This window comes from Colletes gigas, unplaced genomic scaffold, assembly GCF_013123115.1.
Source record: "Colletes gigas isolate AHSC1104 unplaced genomic scaffold, ASM1312311v1 Colletes_gigas_Sc00022, whole genome shotgun sequence".
Taxonomy (NCBI): domain Eukaryota; kingdom Metazoa; phylum Arthropoda; class Insecta; order Hymenoptera; family Colletidae; genus Colletes; species Colletes gigas.
The window spans coordinates 2,343,433-2,368,569 of NW_025106651.1; the positions used below are offsets into that span (position 1 = coordinate 2,343,433).

General features: G+C 38.3%; 1 protein-coding gene across 2 annotated transcripts in view; it reads left to right on the forward strand.

Moving 5' to 3' along the window:
* Nucleotides 1–1,395: 1,395 nt before the first annotated feature.
* Nucleotides 1,396–25,137, forward strand: part of LOC122401203 — a 96,554-nt gene continuing 72,812 nt past the window's right edge. The window contains exons 1-5 of one of the 2 annotated variants that reach the window (XM_043403185.1): nucleotides 1,396–1,542; nucleotides 1,848–1,920; nucleotides 2,007–2,389; nucleotides 2,469–2,594; nucleotides 2,686–2,801. In XM_043403185.1, the coding sequence (XP_043259120.1) occupies nucleotides 1,905–1,920; nucleotides 2,007–2,389; nucleotides 2,469–2,594; nucleotides 2,686–2,801 (641 nt within the window). In that variant the 5' untranslated portion in view covers nucleotides 1,396–1,542; nucleotides 1,848–1,904. Of the gene's footprint in view, nucleotides 1,543–1,847; nucleotides 1,921–2,006; nucleotides 2,390–2,443; nucleotides 2,595–2,685; nucleotides 2,802–25,137 lie in introns of those variants that run through there. The other variant, XM_043403186.1, reaches the window with a different exon arrangement.

Genomic DNA, 25,137 nt, shown 5'->3' on the forward strand with positions numbered 1-25,137 from the left:
TGGAAGAATCGTTTCGATGAATGATTCGTATAGACGAGCCGTAGGGGGCAGCGCGTAGGTGGCGAGATAACGCCGGTGGTACACAGGCGCGGTGTGTTCCCCACGTCCGATTTCTGGCCTTGTGCTCAACGGAAGTGGGTCCATTGTGTCCGGTTTCCGTGGGGCCATCCGGGAAAACGTTCAACGTGCGTGTAAACGCTGGATCCGCGGGTTCTCAAGCCTCGTCACTTCGCGACCCTCTGCAACAACGCGTCGATAGCTACAAGTTCCGCTCAATCGAAGCGAATTTTAAAATTTTATTGGGACTCTAAACAGGACAACGGACGATGATCCAAAGTATTTGTTTGTATCCATGGAGGTTTAGACGGCACACTGAAAGGGGCTTGTTGATGTCACCTGGCGACCCCCTGGGGACTCGCGTTTGATAGTTTGAGAATCGATGCGATAGACAGTCGCCATATTGGGTTGATTGTGCCGATGGACGATCGCTCGCTCGTTCGCTCGTAGCGGAATCATGGATTAGAGATTCCTACCCGAGGTCAACTAGGATGAACAACGAGTTGGGATAGGTGGTCGACGACTGATCCGAACACGAACTCGTCTGTTCTTTATTTGCGAGCTATTTTTAGCGTGATTTTATTTTTATTTAAATTTTAGGAGCTAGAAAGGGGAATCGCTGTCTCTAGGGTTCATTATCGTTCGAGGTATTGTCATTTAAACAGCTGGTGGATCTTTTATACAGGCGCCTTCGAGATTTAATGATCGATAGGAGACAGCTGTAAGTTGTCATAGCCAGCAATAGTAGATAATTGTATTTGTAATCATTGTTTAGTGATCCGTTAAATAGAGGTAATCGTTGTTACCAACAAGCATCATTAATTAGAATTTCTTGCAATTTAATTACAGCAACTGTACTTTATATTAACAATATTAGTAAAAAGTAGACTTTAAATTGATGATAATGGACACTGACAGATTGCAATCATTATAAAAATTAAACATTGTGTACTGTATTTCAAATAATAAAGTAGTTTAAATGGAAAACTGGTATTCATGATAAAATAAATTTATGTTCTATTTAGTATTAAATTTAAATTGTAAGAGTAGTATAATTCAAAAAGTATGTGTTATAGTGTTAGCCTATAATGGACTTGTAAATGAAAAACATTGATAATAACTTCTAATAAATATTGTGAGTGATTTATATTTGTTAATAGAATTACTATTATCTTATTGTGCGTACTATTTAAACGAAGTATTTAATTCTAGAGGTTTAAACTTTCGCGCGTTCCAACGTGGCGCTCGTTCGAACATTTTGTTATACTCGATGCCAATCTATCTAATTGTTGTCTATGGTAAGAATTGTCAAGTACTCGATAGTTTGGTACAGTCAGCTGATGGCAAAATGCAATTATACGCTTTCTGTGATATTTAATGAAATTGTTTGTAATTTTCGTGCGCGACTGTAAAATTCCTTGAGAGTTATCGATTAAAAGAATTCGTATATCTTCTATTTGAATTTCATAACGGAATTTTGCTGAGGTAAATTAGCATCGTATTAATACTTAAAGTAATTGTCCATGTATCGATTTACGATAAATTCATGGTTGAGCTAAAGTTAACGTCAGTTTATTTAATGGCGAATAATTTCTAAACCAGATCGTAGCGATTAGTCTCAATCGAATAGTTGGTACATTTTAGTCGCTGGTTTTTAACTCCTGTCAATTATTGAGGTTATGATAATTTTATACTTAAATAATTGCGCGAAATAGAAAGCAAACATTATACTTTGAACATAAAGAGCATAAATACGTGTACTTATATACGTATGTACATCTTTTTTACAGGTAGACACACAAGGACTTTTATACTCATTTTGTTAAATCAGAACTGACAGCATCAAAATGCCTTTAAGCGTGGGTAAGCGAATATTGACAGATAATTTAATATATTTTAATATTACGAATTTTTATCATATATAAGTCGTTTTCTTTATTTTATTTCAGACATATCCACAGCGCTCCATTTATTGGAGCATGTTCAAGAAAGAGTAGAGGACTGTGATGATCCTAAGTTACAGATGCATACAACCCAGGATATAAGATCTTTAATTTCTCTTTTGGAAGATCCTGTGTTCCGCAGTATAGTGACAATTCAAGACTCGCTGATCGAATTGAATACTCAATTGGGACAGCATCCATCTATTTTGCCTGGAGATTTTGACATCAATATCAGTGGACAGTTGGAGCTCTCAGTTCCCAGCACACCTGTGCAACCATTGGGACCAAATATGTACCAGGATTTATATCAAGATAGCAGCGAATTGGAGGACCAAAGAGTGCCAGTTGCTCCATGTGTGCATAGCAGCAGCGAAGATACAAGTGCGCAAGTAAGATATTATTTCAATAACACCCAAAACTTATTCGTGTATTTTTCCAACAAGGTACAAAGCATGTACTTTGGCGTAGGTTACAAGTCCAAGTCTTGCATCAGAAGTTATTGGAATGCCTCCAATCACAACAACAACGTATGCTAAAGAATTTAAGAAAGTGATTGAAGCTGCAGCAAGAGGTCGACAGATATTTACTGTGCAGGTTCGTGAAATACGTTTCATCTCCATTAATGTTACTATACAGGGTCATATAATACAGATGTGTATATAAGGGGGTAATTTTTTTTTTCAAGCTGTATAAACCAGAGGGCACCAGCCTGGGGTTCAGTGTTGTTGGTCTTCGTAGTAAGGACAAAGGAGAGCTTGGCATATTTCTACAGGAGATACAACCCAATGGCATAGCAGGCTGGTGAGTCAGCTTTTATTTTATGGAATCGATTATTGAATAATGGCGTATTGAAAGTAATTCGGTATCACGGTGATTCGATCGCGATTAAAATCTTAGAAGCAAAAGTAAATTATAGAATTTATAATTCCGGGCGTTTAAATGATTTTCAAAAGAGCCCCATGTACCAAGTTTATTCGTGTAGTAAAAACAAAATTGATATTTTTTTATTCGTACCACTATCAATGTCAAGAAGCACCACATGTGTTAAAAAATAATGGACATGGTACCACGTACACACGTTGAATGTTTTTTTTACTGCATGTTGTAGATTTTGTAGAAAAACTTCCTTGTATTCGGAAGGTATGAGGGTAGTTTCAGCCTTTAAACTTGCGTTATCGCAGCTTAAAAAATGTCTGTGTCTTATCTTCAATCGTTTTATAAATCTACAAAGTTTTATCAAATACTTAGGAAGGGGGAACATCCTTCGCGACTGCTGCTTGTCAGTGATTCTTCCTCCCCCATTTCTCTTCCCATTAACATACTTCAAAGCCAGTAAAATCGATGAGACTAACGTGGTAAATAATTACGTCGGATATTTCGTATGCAACAACCTAATATTAATAAAAAGGAACGTTTCAGTTACACGACATTTTTCTATATTAAAATTATTAAATTGCAAGTCCTAGATTAGGGTTTTATTTAGGAAAACATTGCGATAAACAAATTATGTTTGTTGTAGTATGTATCGTAAGTAAATATAAAGCCAAAAATCATGCAAAATTCAAGTTGCATATTTGTATAATTTCCGTGAGCCAAAATTTAGGAATGATTTATTTAAATGAGACAAACGATACATATATTTAACCATTCCCAATTTTAAATACTGTAGAATGGAGGTACCTGTCACAGTTGCAAATGAATATTCACGATTAAATTTCCCAATGATATAACGCGGCAATATCGTTACAGAATTAATAGACATCATTTATCAATATCTGTTTGAATTTTCGTTTACTTTATGGGAAATAATTTATCCCCAAAGAGTTAAGGATTTTATGAAATAAATATAATCGTATCGTTGTCTTCAAATTGATACAATACGTTTTATGTTTTTCTTTTTAATTATTTACCGAAATAAAACGGGGGTAAATACTTTAGTTTTTAGTGAAAATCTCATAAGAAAAGATATGAAATATCCTCTAAGATATTGAGCTTATACCTAAGCTTATCGCGTAGTTGAGTTTATTTTATGAAATAAAGAAACAAGAAAAATACTCATGTTTTATTTACATATTATAAAAAGGTTTTATTGGCTGTAACTCCATATAACTTTCCGTATAATTTTATTCACACTGACAGCTGCAGCAAGAAGAAATATAGTAGCACATAAGAGTGCTCATATTCTCCGTAATGCAGGGTAATATGGTCACCTATGTGGGGTAATATGGGCACCTGGGCACTTCGTGGAGTAATATGGGCAGCGTGGATTTAATTGCGTTCGGCTGAAAACAATGTGAAATAAAATTTGTGATTATTATTTATTTGCTGCTCAAAAAATTCTCTACATTCTGCTGTGAATTTTATGACATTGTGTCAGTCAATTTGTAATGTTGAAATCATCGACAGACTTTCATTTCAAATTTTATGAAAATATTTTGCCGTGTCAACGCGTTCAATTCGTAATTTCGTGAAAAATAACCGTGTAACGATAAAACGGAAAAAAGCATTTCGAAATTTTAAAGCCACAGCCTTCGAATGCTGCGATCAAACTCGTTATTAGTGCGTGACATCAATTTTCGGGTCGTGCACGCGACGGGGAAAAAATTTTTTTCTTAACTTTTATCACCGGGACATTAAACTTTGGAATATCCACTTTAACTCGGTATTTCCCCGAAGGGGCTGTAATTTTTTTCTGCTGAGTTATGGCGATTTAAACCGTACTCTCCATCCTCGCTGCTTAGTACGGAATATGATTTATGTCGCCATCGCTATTGTTACTCAAGATATTGTCCAGTTGACAAGGAGTCCATTGGGCACTAGTGTGGCGTTTTAGGGTTAAATGTGAGCTCACCAACAATGTGGTTGCATGAACATCCGTCTATTACACTGTTGTCAACAGCCGTCCATTCTCTGTCGCAATATCCAAAGCATTTAAACGGATAGCAAAAATTTTCGACGTTTGTTCGATTCAACGATTATATTTTTATTCAAAAATCTTAATCTTATAAAATTTGTACGGTAGTTGGAGACATGCCCGGAGAATAGGAATTGTTCGAAAGTACTTCGTATCGCGATTCACGTGATTTTTGTAACGTGGTTTTCGAAACATGAAGTCGGGCGTTATCGCGAAAGGGTAATACGCCATGTTTATTTACGAGGATAGGTTGTTTTGCATCCCTTGCAATTCTATACAATATTTTCCTGTATTTATTATCTCTCCAGCTTTCGTAAAAGAATAATGCATAATGATTGCTGCAGAACAGTTATACATTTTCTGGAAGGCTTAGTTTAGGTTTCATTTTCGTTTAACCACTGAACTGTAAAGAGAAGTGCACTTATCCAATTGTTTCCCAACGTCTCGAACATTTTGAGTACCATTCTTCTGGTATCCATTGCAAGAGCTTTATTAGAAGTATATTCATTTGACATATAGGTCGTTTATTTCCGTTTGCAAATTGGGTATAGACGAATAAATTTGAAGCTGCCCATGCCCTTAGAACTTTGTTACTTAATACATAACACAAATGTGTACGTATTATTCTGTTATAGCAAGAAAAGGGTAGTGCAATGTACACCTCGATTTTTAGGAAAATAGACCTGGCTCTCAGGTACGGTGCTTTAAAACTCTGTTCCTTAACACGTAACCCAAATGTGTGCATATTATTTTGTTATAGCAAGAAAAGGGTAGTACAATGTATAGTTCGATTTTTAAGAAAATGGACTCGGCTTAGTCCAATATAAAGTCTCTAAATAATGGAAAATATTCCCCGCGGGTGCCGATATTATCCATAATTCCCTTAGTAACAGATGACGGACCGTGGAAAGCTGCGTAAGCTGGCGGGGCTTACCGTCGACAGCCGTTTCGCGTTTTCGTTGTGTCCTCTTCCAGGCGACTAATGCTCGTAAATAGGATTCGGGGCATATTGCGTTTCGATGGCACTCGCATTTCGGTCGGGAAATGCTAACCGTGTGTGTTTCCTCGAGTCGCCTCTCGAACCGCGCGTTTCTCGGCACACCCTGTGCACGGTGCGTTGATCGGGTGGGCCGTCGCACGCATGCCCGGTTACCCGTGTCCGGAAGCCTCGCCACCGTCGAGAAAACGATGCTTTCGAAAAAGGGCCTCCCCACTTTCGCGTCGCGCAGTCTTCGACGGTTCCTCGGCGCGATAGGTCGCGGCGTTGTTCGCACGCGCGCGGATTCCGTGAACACGTTCGTCGTATTATGCTGGCTGGTTCGACGACGTTCATTCGCCCGTTGCCGCGAACACGAGCAGCAGCTCCCAGGTCACCGTTTTTCGTCGATCGTCGCGGTACGGTTTTTGCCAGCCTATCGCGACCTGGACGCGCGATCCTTGACCTTTCGCTCGGTGTGCGCGGTTTTTCACGAGGTGTTCGACGTCCCTACGGATCGACGGTCCACCGTCGTTCTCGGTGCCAGTCACGTCGGCTCGGACCACCCGAGACATGTAGCTCGTCGATCGGTCACCTTCGACCCCCCTTTTTTTTTTTACGCGCGTATGTGTTGCACGCAGAGCCGGGTCATCGCGATGATTCTTTGACGTTTGGTGGCATCGAGGTGAGTGAACACCGGGAACGAGAAACTGTGCTCCAGTTAATGCTCATCGCTGCCCTTTGAACGCATTCTTCAGCCTGGTGAGTTTCGTGGCTTCGTTTTTACGAGGGACGAGCAAGAAATATAATTTTTTTTTTAATAACCGCACGGTCGTCGAACACTAGCATTTGTTTATTTTGTGAGATCTCCATTTATGCTAATATTATTTATTTCACTGTCCAAAAATACTAATTTATCTTATGTTTGAAAGTGTTTTGAATTTTCTGTTTTGCCTCGAATCGTTTATAATTTTATATACGCTAAGAGTGCTTTCATTTTTTTTTTTTTTTTTATTATTAACTCGTCCCACTTTTTGCAAACTATTTCGCTGCAGTGTCCCTTCGTGAAAGTTTGTACCTTTCAAAATAATTATAGCGAAAAGGTTTAGCCTAACGAGGTTCTAGTCGAACGAGTTTATCACTAAGCTACCCAATAGTTTAAAAACTCCACCGTGACGTAGAAACTAAATAAATAGGCGAGATTTTTATCATGGTATTTATTTTCTCCACAAAAGAACTACCCTTATTTTTTTTTTTAACAGAACTTTCGAACCCTCTATTAATGGAATATAATTTCGATATTCTCTAACGATTAATTTAAATTCTAATGGTATGTAATTTATCAAATTCAAAGTCCACCGTTGTCAAATGTCGGAGACCCGCAAGCTGCTGAAACGAATACCAGCAGAGGGTTTAATTAAGTTAATGAAACGTCTCTTGATCTTATCTCTGGAATTCATTTCCATGAGTGTCAGTCTCACTCATTAGAAACTGTTTTCGAATATAATTGGAATAGTAAATCGTGTTTTATATTCAATATGTATTAAATGGTTAATTTATATATGTAGTATACTTGAAAGCTTGCAAAGTTAGACGTGTTGTTTAATTTGACTCTATTAAACGCATAGTAGGCCTTTCACTCTTGATATTTATTTTCCTGAATTGCTTGGAAACGCGATCCCCTAACTCTGCCGGGCAGTGTACAATGGATGCGAAATAGGGGTTTAAAGGCTCGAATGAGAAACTGTTCTAAATTACGTGCACGAAAGGCAGAATGTGTCAGATCGATCAGGATTTACGTAAATAGAATTCACACGCACGCATACTTAAAGGACTCGTGCGCAGTTAAGTCATTTTCACAGAAATTAAACGCCTTTCGGGGTCAGTCAAAGCGTCTTTGACTAAAATTGAAATGTCGTGGCAATTGGTTTTCAATCCTCTTTGCAATTTGCAACGTACCAATTCAACGATAGAAATGCATTTATAAATTTTAAATCCTCAGATTTGTCGAAAACAAAATCGCTCCTATTTTTTACATTAAAATTAAGGGAACTAGTATGTTAAATTTATGTTAAATAATAATGAGCCACTTTATATTTGTACGTTTTACGACGGTTAAGGGGTCAGGTATTGCATAAAAATAGAATACTTCAGATGAGAAGTAAATATGTTATTTCTTTCTATTCCGCACTTTTGTATGTTCCCTCTATTAAGTTTAAATTTTAATTACGAGTCAAAGGGAGAAACGAATTAACGAGAAGAATAATTATATTGCATATTTAAAACTAACGAGTAGAAAGAGTTACGGTTTTCATTTTTTAAATTCAGTTGCTGGCGCACGATATTCAGCTTGAAATTGTTAAAAAATATTTAACGCGAGTTAATTTCATTCGATTAATTTAACGATTACACATTATCGTCGATACGAACCACGGTAATATTATATATTAACTTTTGGTTGCTTTTCAATATTTGTTTTCCTTTGAAATTGCATACGTTGGGCACCTGAAATATTGAAAACTTTATCTCCCGGTTGTTGTTTCAGCTTGTACCAACAAATTCCAAACGATAAATAACTCCAAAATATTTACAAGTTTCAACGCGGTACTAAAATTTACGATTTCATTTTCACCGAATTTTTTAATTTCTATTTATTTCGATGTACAAGTAAATATATCTAAAAATTCGCTCGATACTCGCATCCTACGTATCTTTAGTCACGAAAAGTGTCTAGGAAACTTTTCCACAATGTCGTAAATACATCGTAGTACGCGAAAATTAATTTATTTCGACTCGATCGAAGTTCGAAACACCGGAGTGTTTAGAGGATCGTGGAGTTCAACATCACGAGGTGTACAAATAAGTGAAAAAAGGTGTAAAATCGTGTTTTTATCGAGCTACTTCCATTCTGCGGGAAAACTGGTATGTATACGCCTCGAAGGTGAAACTGGGTTAGATCGTCCGTAGGTGTAGTCGTCATCGATCTCAGATTCGAATTCAACGTGAAATTATTCCGCTTTCTGGATTATTTATGCCTCGGGGCTCAGCGGTTGCGATTCAATCCCAACAATATTACCCGATCGATGTCTAGACATTATGTACACAGTCTGTCATTGTTTCTTCTCCCGTTCTAATCGTTCCCTCAATGAACGATGAATTCAGTTAACGATGTCGGCGCGATTCGTTTGTTCACCCTACAACTACATCAAACACTCCACGTTACGAGTCGTTTGTATTTCATGAATTTTTCAAATATTCTCTAAAATTTAGTAATTTTTGGTCGTTCCCCGATGTACATTTTAAAATCGTTTCAAAGGTACATTTTCCACGGATTTTACGTAAAGCTGAAAACTGACGATCGCGTCCGGCGCGAATGATAAATCGTCGAAATTGAATTAATAATTTTCAGATTTCACGGGACGTCGAGTCTCGCATGTTTCGTCGTGCATAGGCTACGCAAAAAACAATCATTTTTTCCTTTACATCGATTTAATCGACAGACGCGTCGAATGTGCGTGTTCGAGATTTTCAAAATTTCGTTGATACCCCCGGGGCACGAAACGTTTTAATTATTTGTAGCACTATAGCACGACGCGTCAGTTACAGTCGCACGGTCGTTCGCTCGGTTTATTACTCGATTGTTAAAGGAGGAACAAATGTTTCGAGAGAAATTCAATCTTATCGAGTATAGTACACCGCGTATGTTACGCGGCATAGGTTAAGCCTATACAATAGAGATCGCTATCCTCGATAAACTGTGTTGTTACTTCATTTGTTCGAACCCAGCGACGACAAATTTCAACACCAGAATTTGCGCAGCTTAAACTTATCCCTTTTTTAGAACACGGAAAACGTATCAATTCTATAGGGTTTTGATAGAAATTCTAAATAAAAGTTTTGTAAGTAAAAATCGTGAAATGGAACAGAATCTTGATAAACACATGTTCCAGAGGCTGACAATTCCAGACATATGCAGCTTTTTCGTTCGAAAGTAAACAGTTCTTTGTATCACGGGCACGTGTCGTAAAATGATTGATATCGTTCAGCGCAGAGTTCAGCACTGTCAGCAACTAACAGATGACCCAGAAATAGATATTCTTGTCACGGATTATTTCAGTTTGCATCTTGAATGGCACTGCATACAAATGGACTGATATCATCCTTAACATGTTTCTGGCCGCGGTCCATTTATAAAAAAGCAAGTTAGGCTTATTAGGTATCGACAACTCTGGAATCGAAAATAAATCGTAGAATGAAACGTTTCACAATGAACGAGTACAAAATTTTTAAATTGAATTCACGATATTAGTTAGGGGTAGAAATTTCTGTTTTCGTGAATGTGTAAGCTCCGTGTGTAGATTCGCGATTCTAGTCGATCCAAAGCTCCTCAAGCTCCATAGTCGACGGTGTACATTTGCGCCATTATGGCAGCCAATTACGGCCGAACAAGAAAAAGCGCAAGTGCTTCGATGCAATCGCGATTACAGTTCCCTGGTCTCACTTAGCAGTCCCAGCCAGAAGAATTATAGCAATGGATAATACCATGTTTCTGGTCTACTCGACACGCCACGTTACTACGTCGTAACTTGGAAATTGATTGACCCTTAACTCGTTGCGTACCTCCGTCGGGATGCTAGATCAATACGTGTCTCATTCGTTCGATCCAGGCGTCTTCTTTCAGCCAGGAAATATAGTAATCCATCCTCCCTCTATTTAGGAGAATTTGTTCTACCCGAAAGTAGTCGACTTTCTTATCACAGCACTCTTAGTCTTCAATATTGGTGTTAATCGGATATGTGAAATAATTTTTACTCGGATATATGAATTATCCACGAAGCTAGCCTATCATCAAATTATTTTATATTTATTCTCTTGGTAATATTTAATAATCTCAATATTTTTGAAGATTCTTAGAGAAAAGGTTCTCGAAAGCATTTGTTTCTTTAAGCTCGTTACCCCGAAACGACGGAAATCGCTGTTGCTCGTGACACATCGCCTTATCGCGCGGATTTTCGGTGCATTTTTGTAGAATTCGATCGGCCGTAAACTCGAACGTCGACGAATACTCGAATTTGAAGCGGCGGATTTGCACGATCCGGATTATCCCTGGAAATGTGACGGACCCGAAGTTTGCAGTGCTCTAGATCGGACTTACCGGACGGATCTTTTTTGCCGTCACGAAATCGCTCCTTTTTTAGCCCCCCTCCTCCTGGAGTGTGTATTATTTTCACGTACGCTCTGACGAAGAGAGTTTTGGCTCGGTGTGCATCCGCGACGCGATGACAATGGGAATTGATCTGTCGTAGCTGAGCGAGCCGCCGATGACTCGTTTTTCGATACACGTGTATTCTACGATCTCGCCCCTATTGTGGACGTATGTTTTTTAACGTTACTGTCGAACCAGTACACGTTCGATCATTATTATCTTAATGGGAACTAGAAGTATATAATTGTATCGAGCTGATAGAGAACGCGATAGAGCACACGGTTGAATGCCAGGACAAGGTTTCTCTGTGACCGTAGCTTTTTTCCTAACTGCACCACGAAATGCATCAAATTTTTCTTTGTACCCTCTCCTTACTCTCGTATTGCTCGATAATATTTGTACACTCTGTATACTCCCTATTGATTTATATTTCTACTGTAACGGTTGGAATTGTAACATTAACTTTTGGAAGAGTTGCACTATTTTTTAATAAAATCATACCTGTGAATGGCAAATTATTCAACGGATACCGCGAGTCGCAACAGAAATTTATAAAAATATTAGGAGGAACACGAAAAATAATAATAAGAATACATTACACTTGTATTCTTTTTTATCAACGTAATATTGAACGAATACAGGAATGGTTCAAAGAATATTTGTTATTCGATATTGCATCCTCCCTTAATGTTTTTGTACGTGAAACGACAAGAAGGCTCGTTCTATGTCGAAGAGGGACCATAGGGGTCCATTGAAAAGGAGTGCAATTGAATTTCGCCAGGTGCATCGGTGCACACGAGCAAAAAGTAAGGTCACAGAGAGAGGCAGAACTTGTTAATACCATTCAATTTTTTCCCTCTACCATTTTGTCCCATCTTTAACGAAACAGGTGGAACGATCTGTCCCAGTTGCGTGACGCATCTCCATATACAGGGTGCTTTGCTAATCTCGTTTAACATGACATTTTCATCGTTTCTTTTTAGTGCTTCAACGTACTAAATGGCCTTTCAGTAAGAGTAAAAAGGAAATTTCAAACTCTTTTTAACGGGACAAATAGCGGAGTGACGCGTGAATTTTAAACGGTGTCGATGGGAAATATCGTACTATTTTTGAAAATATCGTTAATGTTACGATAGTGGATTTCGAGAGAATGGATAGTACTAGAAGTTACAGGGGGATATTGTGTATGGTCATTGATCCGCGTAACTAGAGTGTGAGTGGCATAATGAAGAATAGAATGCAAGGGGAAATGGCCTGTATATGGTCAGACACGGTCTGCAACCTGAATAATACGGACTATATTTATTTGGTACGTTACAAATTTGTGAAACAAATTCCTTCCAGCAGTAGTGACGTAGATTAGTCTGCATATTTAATACGTACAAATTCAGTAACCAATTTATAAATATTTCACATTTTTTCATTTCGTGTTTAACGAAGTTCGATCGAGTTTATCTTCAACGTTTCCATCTTCCAATTATTTGTAGCAGAATTTTTTTTAGTAACTTTATCAATAAAGAATTGCCACTGAAGGTTTTAACAAGTGGAGGAGGATGAAGAACCATCCCTCGTGAAAGCAGTTGATGGTAAATACTGCAACGGAAAATTGTATAAATGGAAAATCGTCAAGGAGATAGAATTTATTTAGCTGAAGTATATAGAGTATCGTCGCAGGAACGAAGACTTACGGAAGTTTCTTGTTACGTGGAAGACGACAATTTAGCGAGAAAAGGATTTCATTTCCAGCTGCATCTAAAGTGTCTTTATAGCGAAAGAAACTATGAAGTAATTTATACCGGCAATTATGAAAGTAGTCGAAGTGATAAGTCAGAAAATAATTTATTATTTCACTTTTCTAAAGTAACTACATTTAAATTCCTCGAAATTAATGGTTTTCGTAGTGTCTCGCAACTCGAAACGCGAAAGGAAATATTGCTTTCAATTTTCTCGCGTATCAATTACATAACAAAATTGATTCAGGCCACGACTACAATTTTCATTCATCGTCAGGCGATTGTACAAGTAATAGACGGAGTAAAAACTTATTTTAGAAAATGTGGATTGCATAATAATTCATCGAAACGGTCCTGGCTCGCCGGTTCAATACGCGTAGCGATCAATTATATGGAAAAATCGTCGAGATCCGTTTTCAGAAGAAACCGTAATATTCAAGAACCAGTGTTCTCCTGAACATTTCCCGAGTTTCAATCTTTGTATCGGGTTTCCGTTATTGCAGCACGTGAGATACCTTCGGAAAGTAAGAACCGTGGGTGCACAAAAGTTGCGAGAGCGAGGAGAGGCCGTTCTTGAACCAGGTCATTTGCTTTTGTTAAGGTCCGCAACACGGGCTGGATTTATGACACGGACTTCTGCGGTATTTTCGAGATTTCGGATTCGTGCGTTCCTTTTCTTTCACCCACGCCTCTGTTTAAACAACCGAGAGGGCCACGAATTAATTAGAACTTTAAAGGCTCGCCAATTTCCTCGAAAACGATGGAACACACCGTGGACGCGATGCTTTGCGGGTCGGTTTTTTAAAATTTAGGACGCGTGCATTTGTATAATTGCTTGTCCCGCGCAGAGACTTTAGCAGGACATGTGCAAAACAGAAGAAACCGCTCGAAAAGTCCTTGTTTCTCTTCTCGAGGCTTCACCTTTGTTCGTTACCCTTGCAAAGATCAAGTGTCTAAGTTAAGTTTCTTTTAAAAGGAATTGGAACTCTTGGTTTCGAATTTGGGGCCAGAGAAAAATAGTTTTGCAGAGCGTGCATAGCAGAGTGTTATTTTAATAATTTATTTGTGACGCGTATTGGGTCGAGCAACGAAATTTCTATCTTTGTTCGACGAGTGACGTTCGTTCACCGATGAAATTTTGAATCAGTCGAGAATTTTGGGCACATCCGGTGGCTGGTAATTTGCCGATGACGAAGGGCGTTTTCCTAAATCGTGCAACGCCTACGAGTCTGACACGTTCTACATGCAGGCTCTGCGGACGTTGCACAATAGTCCCTTAGTTTCGACTGGCGCATAAATTACAGTCCCTTTGGTCGCTACGTGTTGGTTTACGATGCGTCAATTGCCATTCACAGGCTGGACAGTTCCCCAGAGAAAGTTGGCTGACATTTACCAGCCGGTACCCGGGTCCCTAAGAAACATAACAACCCGGAAACGCGTCGGTGACGATCGCAAAAACGGCGTTGTTCCCCTCGAACGTACCCTTAAACTCCCGCCATCGTAAAATCGACGTCCCCGACGGGGACATTAAAGGCCACCGTCCGGAAAGATAGCACCGTGTATTTAAATTAATTTTATCTCATAATGAAAATATATCGCGTAGTTTTTAAAATTATTTTTAACGCGCGTTGAAAATTATGGCCCTTTTTTTCCTGTCGTAAAGCGTAAGGCGAAACGCGGCACTTGATAACCGCGTTTGTTCGAGAACACGATCCCGGAAAGATATTCTGTTTCGCGAGCAAGAGGAGATAACGCACAAGATCTCCAATCGCGGGAGAGAAATTTTTACGGCTGCTGATCTGCCACGATATTACGACGAAATCGAGAGACGTATTGGGCCTCCGTCATTCAACGACAGATTAGAAAGAAGCAAATGCATCTGTACACAAAAAAAAGAAGTTCTCCCACGAAACGTGAGAGGAAACCGCGCGAGGAAATAAATCCCCGAGCGATTTGGGGTGCATTCGACGCCATTTAAGAATCGTTTCATTTATTTTAAAGGCAGTGTCATTGGAAGCACTAATAAGTTTTCATGACTGTAGCAAAAATTATTATTCTCAATTCTAACAGTAGTGTTCTAATTTCTGCTTTCGAGCGACGAGGATGGGAAAAAACTGGGAATTTTTATCTCAAACCGGGGTCAACTGTTATCGATTCACATGAATTGTAGGGTCATTCGTACCACATAAATATAAACAATATTGGGGGATGATTCTCTCGAATTCGACGCAGAAATGATCTCTCGACAGTTGGAATTACTGCAAGGGTGCTAAATAAATTTGTCACATTAGTTGAGTCGTTCAAAAAACAATAATAATGTTTTCTGGAGGTAGCAATCGTTGAGTTTGACGCGTCCAGTTCTTAAGACCGAAGCCTGAGAGTATTGTTTACGATATAAAGGCAAGGGTGGATCGTTATTCTCGCGATACGTTGTAGTCCTGCGATCGCTTAGATTTTTCAGCGTATTTTCAGCCGTCAGTGTCCGACGTTCGTCTCCCCTGTCTGGCTAATGCAGTTTTAACGAGGCGCAAAGTCGGTCATATCGTGTGACTCGATGCTTGACGGCTCATGCCGTCACACGTTTCCCTTGAACACACACGGTCGATATTCTCCCCCGAGTCGCTTGGACACCAATCGATTCCCCGCACTTCCGGTCTGGGAAATCGACACCCCCGCGAGCGCAAGTTTTCTTTGCGTGTTTCGTTTCCTGGAACCCGTTCCCGGCCATAATTAATGTTTACGTGTTAACGTTGCGCTTAGGGACAGTGCTGACGGTTGATGGATCAAATTTAATAGCTGCCCGCCCCCTTTGTTTCGACTTAATCACCGACATCGAAGTCAGGAAGAGGTTAGCCGCCGGTGCAAGCATATTATTTTCCAGTTCATTTTCCAGTTTAAACAAGGGCCTGCATTGGAAGCGTTTGCTGTGAAAAACGGAGGACTTTTTAAACATTTCTTGTAGCTATTCACATCGTTAAACGCGAAACAAAACTGATTTGTATGGGGGTTACTTAGGGTAGAGAAAAATATTATACGCGATGGATTATTATTCGATATTTCTACTTGCATCGTTGTTCGTTGTTATATTATTTTATTATAGGATTCTTAAGCATTTCTTGTAGTTGTTTACATCGTTATATGTTAAACAAAACTGCATCGTACGCGGGTTACTCAAGATAGAGGAAAATATTGTACGCGTCTGACTATTACTCGATATTTCTACTTGCATCGTCGTTCGTTGTTGTTTTATCCCATTATTGCGTACATGATTTTATCTTACCATGATGCTTTTTGTCGATGTTGGTATTTGTGAGCTAGTTAAAACCAGGAAAAGCAGACAACACGTTGCTAATCCTCACAAACATTGATTGCAAGTAGAGATAGTCAACCAATGGTCGGACGTGTTTTACTAGTGGGGCTACACAGACCAGAAAATAGTCTAACTGGTTACAGTATGATCTCCTTTTCTTTAAATACAATAAGATGGAACAATAGGAAGGATTATACCATAAATAATCAAACTCTCTAACCGTAATTAATCTCCACAAAAATTTGTTTGATCATCAAACTTTAACAACTTGAGATGTATTTTTTTTCTTGTTTTACTTCAAATATAATACTCGCCTCGTGTAATAAATATCTAGATTCACGAATTTTGATCGAAGAAAAATCAGACAAATGTTCTATTATTTGGTTTTTCATGTTTATTTTGAAATATTTTATAGGACAATTTAAATTTCTACTCGAATAAGAATTTTGCTCGTATTTGCAATGTATACTCTGTGACTGACGGTAGTTCGATGAGCGTAGTTCCATTGTATGGACGATAATTTCGTTTATATCTCGGGAACGTTAATATCAGTCCAAGGCATCATTACGGAATCCTTTGTTGCATAATAATCGATTATTCGTAGGAATCCAAGGGTTCGTGCTAACTTACATAGAGCGACGGTTGTGTAAACCGTTCCGTTCGTCGTCTCGTTGCGTAATCGAATGCAGTTGGCTGCCACGGGAAAGCTGTTGCGCAATCCATTCGTTTCTTTCGATTTATTGAGCCGTACAGTTTGCTCCGTTTAATCACTTTTCCCGCCCCGGGGAAAGCCTCTCGTCGAAGTCACGATGAAATACCGGCCACTCTCGTTTTACCGCTTTCATGATATCCGTGATTTTAGATTCGGTCCAAGCCCCGATATTGCCAACCTACGACATAAGGCGTTATTACCGAAATTGCACCAATATTGCGATGCATTTTATCCCTGCGAATATTTTTTCCCAGCAAAATATACACGATTAATAACCCTTTGAGTATTTTTTATTTTTTATTCAGTTCGTGGAACAGTTAAAATTGAAATTTTATTTAATTTTTACTTCGTTAAAAATGTTGATGATAAATATATCATCTTTTAGAGTTTGGATTTCCTTTTATATCCAATCGTAACCGAGTATGCTCGAAATGCATACAAATGCAGAGCGTCGGGTAACCAATGGAGCAAACGGAATGCCGTTCTCCGTACGGGAATGAATCGAAAATACAGAATGCAATTTTTTGCGTACGAGAGGCGTTCGAGAAAATCGAGTTTGAAAATCCGCGGGTTACGCGTACGATTCAATGCGACTTCGTTACGCGTCTGCCCATAACTCGTTATTTTCACTTGTGTCGGTGTTTGCGAACGTTGCGGTGTGGAATTATCTCTTTCAGTCGATATTACTATCTTTCGACCAGTTAAAAACCCATTATAACTAACCAAGGAAATAACACACTAAAAATGTAAATAATATAACATTTTTCAGTTTCAATTCCACTGGAATCCTCTGGTTTTTATCCGCAGGAAAAATTATGATAGCCTCTGAATTGTTTAGCGGCTCTCAATTTAGCGCAGCAAGTGTTTCCTCCGAACCGCGTATAATTTTATAAACAGTTTTATGCATCCTAATGAACGTGGAGATTGTTAAACGTATATAGTCGCACGTTGGTTGTTCGCGAAAGAAAATATCCGTTCATTTTTATCCCGCGTGGGAGGGGAAAAGCATGCATTTCTCTTAATGAAACGACGCGGGCATATTCTTTGCTTAAATTTTACGATTAATGCCTCGCCCGACCGTGTTACGAGAGTGTACGTAACTGTATCTACAGTGACTATGAGATCCGATGGAAGTTTGCAAACGTACAAAAGCAAAAAGAGAACCGAGGAAAGTAAGACAAATAAGTAACAGAAGCTTTTTTCATATTTCAACGTGAACCGTTAAGGGAGGTAAAGATCTGGAAATTAATAAAAGTTTCTGCTGCCTTCGTTTTATCACAGTTAGTTTGTCGACTCACCTAGTTCCGAGCAAGAAACCAACATTCCAGGCTCCAAATATGCAGGATGTTCGGCCACCTCTGGGAAAAATTTTAATGGGCGATTTTAGAGACCAAAATAAGACGAAAACCAAGAATATCAATTCGTTGATTGAGGCTTCGTTAAAAGGTTATTAAAAAATTAAATTAAAAAATTTTAAATTATTTACGGATCAATTTGCGGAAAAATTATTTTCGGTTGCAGGAGTCAATTATAATCATTTTTGGTCAATAGACATACCCTCGAAATCCTAACCATGTTCGACAACAAAATTCCCTACCGAAAATATAATTTCAGGCCAGAAAGAAATGTCACTCCAAAATTTCTTTCGTATCTTTAAAACGTTATAACTTCTGAACGGATTGGACGATTTTAATGTTTCAAACGGCAAACTATGCGTATTTTGGTCAAGAATATATGTAAAAATTCTAACAATATTGAAAAAGTTGTTCCTTGACCCTGTAAAGGGAGCAAAATCTCATAAAAATGGTTCAATTTTCAAACAGTCATAACTTCTACAATAGTGAATATATTTCAATGAAACTTTTTTTTTATGTAGAGTTCATGGGTACCTACAAAAAGGTATTATACAACTTTTCTGTAGCCCGTCAAACAAAATTACTAAAAATCAAAAACGAATTTTTAAGAAAAATCGACAAGGGCTGCCTAAATTTTTCGGCGAAAAAAAAATTGTTCAAATTGTTCTAGAAAAATTATTTTCGGTTACGGGGATCAATTACAAGCATTTTTGGTCAATAGACATACCCTCAAAATCCTATGCTATTTTGAGAAAAAATGTCAATAGGTGCCTAAATTTTTCGGCGAAATTGAAAAGTTTTGAATCCTCCTAAAAAAATTATATTTGGTTCCAGGGGTCAATTACAATTAGTTTTCGTGAATAAACATACCCTCGAAATCGTAACTAGTTTCGAGAAAAAAATTCAATAACTGGATAAATTTTTCGACAAAATTAAAACATTTCAAATCGTTCTAAAAAAAAATATTTTTAGTTTTTGGGGCCAGTTACAATCATCTTTGGTCAATGGGCATACCATCGAAATCGTATGCATTTTCAAGAAAAAAATTCATTTCCAAAAATATAGGATGTGGCCAGAAATCTTGTCCTGAAATTTCATGCCAATCTTTGAAACATCATAACTCCTGAACGGATTGGTCGATTTTCATTTTTCAAAATGCAAACTACCCGTATTTTGATGGAGCATATGAGGAAATTCCAAAAATATTCGAAAAGTTATTCCTTGACCTCGTAAAGTAAGAAAAACACCAATAAAAATGGTCGAATTTTCAAACAGCCGTAACTCGTAGAATAGTGAATATATTTCAATGAAATTTTTTTCTGAAGTAGAGCTCATGGATACCTATAAAAAAAGTATTAGGCAAAATTTCCGTAACAGCGTCAATTAAATTGATTAAAAATGAAAAATGAAATAAATTTCTAAATTTTTCGTCGAAAAAAAAAAATTTCAAATCGCTTTGAAAAAAATATTTTCATTTGCAGGAATCAATTACAAGCATTTTTGGTCAGCAGACATACCCCCGAAATCCTACGCAGTTTCGAGAAAAAAATTCGAGTAGGTGCTGAAAGTTTTGGGTGAAAAAAAGAATTTCGAATCGTCTTAGAAAAATTATTTTTAGTTGCAGGGGTCAATCACAAGCATTTTTGGTCAATAGATATACCCCCGAAATCCTACTTAGTTTCGAGAGAAAAATTGAAGTAGGTGTCTAAATTTTTGGGCGAAATTGAAAAATTTCAAATCATTCTGAAAAAATTATTGTCGGTTGCAGGAGTCAATTATAATCAATTTTGGCCAATAGACATACCCCCAAAGTCTTACGCACTTTCAGGGAAAAAATTCAGGACAAAATTAAAAAATTTCAAATCGTCCTGGGAAAATTATTTTCAGTTGCGGGGGTCACTTACAATTATTTTTGGTGAATAGACACAAAAAATTCATTACCGAAAATATACTGCCTGACCATACGTTGATATGTTTCCCTGAAATTTCATGCGTATTTTTAAAACATCATAACTTCTGAACGGATTGGAGAATTTTAATGTTTCAAGAAGCAAACGACGCGTATTTTGATGAAGAATGTATAGAAATTCCAAAAATGTTCGAGAAGTGGTTCCTGAACCCCGTAAAGTGACAAAAACTCCATGATTGTGATACATTATTCAAATGTCCAGAACTTCTACAATAGTGAACGTATCTCAATGAAATTTACTATGGGAGTAGAGCTCGTGGATGCCTACAAAAAAGTACTAAACAAAATTTCCGTAGGACGTTAAACAAATTTATTAAAAATGAAAAGCGAATTTTTAAGAAAAATCGACAGGGGGTTAGGTCTGGGTTAGGTTAAAGTTAAACTCTCGTAACTTATTTTGGTATTTCGTTAAAGTTTCAGGCTCGAAGCTTTAGGAAAATGTAAAAAAAATACGAAATGTTTTTTTATCTGTCAAGTAAACAGACGTCTCAACGAAACGAACGTTCGAAAAAGTCGAATGGGAGCTTCGCGCGCTACAAAATTGAGTTTCGAGCGCCAGATTACATCTTGACGAGCACGACCGATACAAATTTATATTCGACTCTCGACCTACATATTCATTCGGTGCAATTTAGTGTAGGAGTCATAAAAAAGTTGACCGAGAGGCATAATAAAAAATTTTCACGCGTTGTTGGCGTGTACATTTGTTAACAAGTTGATTACATTCTCGAAACGTGGGAGATTCCGACAAATTACTTTATTTTTATTATCGATAAAGATGTCACTTTCGACGTCGAATGTTTTTAAAAATAGATTTATCGAGATTGTACCGTAACTTTGGTCCCTTCTGAATTTAGTTATTCATAAAAAATTTGAATCGTTCCGCTAACATCGGAAATAACTGAGGTGATCAAGTTATGTAGGTCACCCTGTGTGCCCAGCGTTTTTTTCCATTCTTCATATTTGGTGCATTCTATCGGAATACCCAGAAACGTAATTCGATAACTGTTTCGTGCATATTTACCTTAATATCGAACATAACTCGATGCTGAAGGCACAAAAGGTTCCTGCAAAATATATTTAAATACAGAATCGCAAATCTGGAACAATGTTTTAATCTCAGTTTTCAATATCACGAATAAAAATGTTAATTTTATTAACAGCACGCGTACCTTTCGTACCTTCGTTCGTTTATTCATCCGGGGATCTTCTATTCATAATCGTATATTATCATCGTATCGATTCGTTAATTTTTAAATATACGTTTAAGTAGAGGGCCATGTATAATTGACGAATGACCCAGTGAACCGGTCGAAGTCGTCGAGTGCACGCGATAAAATCTTGTTACAGATCTCTCTCTGTCCCTGGCCGTTTCGAGCGGTGCATTATTAATGACTATAATTAAAGTGGAATAATATATTAATACCGCGATGGAACGTTTAGTCCCAGAACTTGCTTCATTTCTCTCCGGGGGGTTTCTTGCGAAATTACACTGTTAACCAAACTTCAAGAGAGTTAGCGATAGTTGTAGTTGCAGGCTCCTTTAACAGCTTATTTCGCCATTCCTCCCACAGGCCGTCCTCTACAATTAGAGCACCCTCGGGAAATCAACATACGAATGCGGGTGCTTTTAATGAATTTATTTCTCGCGGAGTTGACTTCCTTTCTTTCGCGCGGGCCCTCGAGTATTCTTCTAGAGAAAATAAAAATGCTCCAAAGCGACGTTACTCCCTAGCTTAGTTGAATCTAGAAATCCAGGTTAACCTGTTGCTGAGCGCCAAATTATTGGTCTTAAAGTGAGATTACACACATTCGTATTACGGTAAGAACATTAGGCAGGCTGAATAGCAGTCGCGTCTAATAATATAAGAGACGTATTTAATACTGACTAAATTATAAGCCACGTGAATCTTCTGCGTTCTGCTCTTTAATCTATAGCGCTGTTCCTCTTATATCTCCGCTATAAAGCCTCTCGCTAAGTCTCCGGATATAACCGTTCCAGTAATTGCGAGTAAACCGACGAACTTTGTTACCGATTTTAGCAGACCCAACGTGTCCGCAAAACCTATTTATTTTATCATCGTTTTTCAAAAGGAATCCACGCCTGGAAAAAATTCTGGACAATAGTTAAATGGTTTCTGCTGATGTAACTGAGTTTCTTTGAATTTTTAATTGGAGAAACTGGTCTAACGATATTCGTTTGAGCGCTAGGAATTTTCGAACGTACCAATTGGTTGTAAGCTCGCAGTAACGACTATCGATGAAAGTATTTAACCGACTAAATCCGGTTTGTTTTGCGGGGGAAAGCTAGTTCTATGAATGGAAGTAAAAGATAAGCCGACTGGCTTTGCAGGAAAAAAATTGGGAATAACCGACCTTGCAAAATTCGCGCGTACGTTCAAATTTCAACCCTTTTGTTTTCGACGTTGCCCTATGGTTCTTTAGAATCAAGAAATTAAACGTTACCGTCGTCTAATATTAAATCTGCGAATACGTGTTGGTTCCAAAGGATATCAAATTTAAAAATTAATACGGATAAACACGTCACGCTATTAAGATATTTAAAGTTCGAAGGTAGAGAAGGTCTCGAGAATTTATTACTTGGATCAGAGTAACTTCTGCGTGAAAAAGGAATTAGCGACGAATCGGGGTTCGTTCGGTGTATATTTCGTGGCTGATTTCGTGGCTTTGTTCGTTTTCTCCCTGCCACGAAGGCAGGAAGAACGCCTTCCACGCGGATAAACGCCGCGTGTTTATCGACCATCAGCATTAGTTTCCTACGATATCAGTACGATGGGAACGAGTCTACAGGGTGGTTCGTACGAGACATTACGAGCTGTTGTCCAAACTACCCCGGGAATGCAGATAAAATTCTTCCATGGGCAATTTTGGTTTCCATTGTTGCTCTTTTCTCTGAGAAACGGGGTGGCTCTATCCGTGGATGGGTGTCCTCGGAGTCTGTTAACACAGTAACGTATAGTTATACAAATTTCTTTACGAATACACTCTGTGTACAAAATCTGTGCAATAAATTGGACTGTGTATACTTGGACGAAAGAAAGGATAAAATAGTATATAATAATAATGTGCAAGGTTTAGACTGAAGTACCCTCGTATCGATATTGGTACCACTTTGGAGTCTCTGCATTACTGCATCTGTAAATTATTTATTATCGTTTCACTTGCATAAATTTGTGTAGTATTTACTTGGTAAAATCTGAAACACTAGGATTTTAAAATAGACAATTTTTAGGACCAGTATTTTATTAAACAATTTAAAATCGGTCTGCAGAGGGAAGGAAAGAGTTTGGTTCGCGTTCAGAGAGTCCTATTCGTTTGAGATATATTTTGGTGGCCTCCCCTCTAGCTCTGGCAGTCCATTTGTAAAGCAGATCCGTAGAATGTGAGGAGAAAGTTCTGTTTTCATTGTTAACGATTCCCAAGAGGTGGGAATGCAAGCATCTTGCAACGATTTACGTGGCCGCGGCGCGAAAATGAAAACACACGGGCGATCGTTGTGCACCCGTTCGCGAGAAGCAACCGTAAAACGATTCGAAATACCTCGTCGAAACCTCGATTTAACATTCCGCGGGTCTTATAATAGAAGATCGCGGGGAACGGTGAAATATGTCGACGAGTAACTCGATTTACGACGGCGATGCTGCTCGACGCGCTACCGCCGCGTCCATTATACGAAAACGACGATTTGATGCCGAATCAATCTTATCGAAGCGATTTACGCGTCGGTAGTGGCCAGATGGGAATGGAAAATATCGTTTCCCGCGGATATCGTTCCCATCCCACGCCATTAATAACGATCAGAACGCGTCGAAACATTTTTGATTACTTTTCCACGCGAATCGATGGCCACCGACAGCATCGTTCGGAAACATGATGAGACCGAGCCTTGCGTTATCAGGACATTTGTATTCAAATTATACGTCCATCGCATTTGATATTCCTGTTACGTATTCCGGTAGCAATATGTTGCAATTTCTCCCTTCAATGCGCGTACGACGATTGCCAACTAAAAACAGTTATCGGTTAGAACAAAATATTTTGCTGTTCTGTGAAAATATTCAAAGAAATCATAAAAATGTTCGAAAGATCTTGACGTTCAATGAATCACTTGATCTCCGAGTTCAGTGAATTCAGAAAATAAATTTTCTGCTTTAATTTTCTGTAAAAAAACGGACTTCATTTCGTAAACAAATGTAGGTTGATCAGGCGCGAAATATTACTTATTTACCGATTGATCGGGCACAATGAACACAGCGGAGAGTGCCAATTAAAATTGCTTCGTATCGGTTGATTTTAGAGAGCAATATTTTGCATGAGTTAGATATACTCTGTATCGAGTGTGTTTTACGATCACAAAAACACTGAAACAGCTATGAGTTTCCGTAATGGTACTAATATATTTTTATACTTATTTTTCTTCGTTACATAAACACTCGACATACTAAATAAAATAATTAAAATTTCTCATAATAAAACAGAATACATTTCGTTCCATAAAAAATATTTCAAATCTGATAACGATCGAAACGATCTTATTTTTGTCCACGAATAGACAAGCTGGTAACAAGCAAAGTGTTAAAAATCTCCTGAACTCGCACGCAATATTGCTAATTTGGCGGATCGTTCGGCGCGATAATACGGTTTGCGTGTTCCGGGCGGATGTTCGTTGAAAAAATTAAATCCCCGAACGGAGGCGTTTCCGCGCGTTGGATTAAAGATTTGCGTGATATGGGGGTCTTGAAACGGGGAATAAACGAAAGCTCTCGCGAGGCAGGGTTGGTTTCGAGGCATTAAAGAGTTATATGACCCGGTAGCGAGAAAACCTGCTGCTGCAGCTGCTGTTGCGCCGGGATGCTGATAAATTTACAGCACCATGAGCTACTGTGTGAAACAGTCGATTTTACGAGAGCTGGGAACGGAGGCAAGAAACGTTCGCTAAAG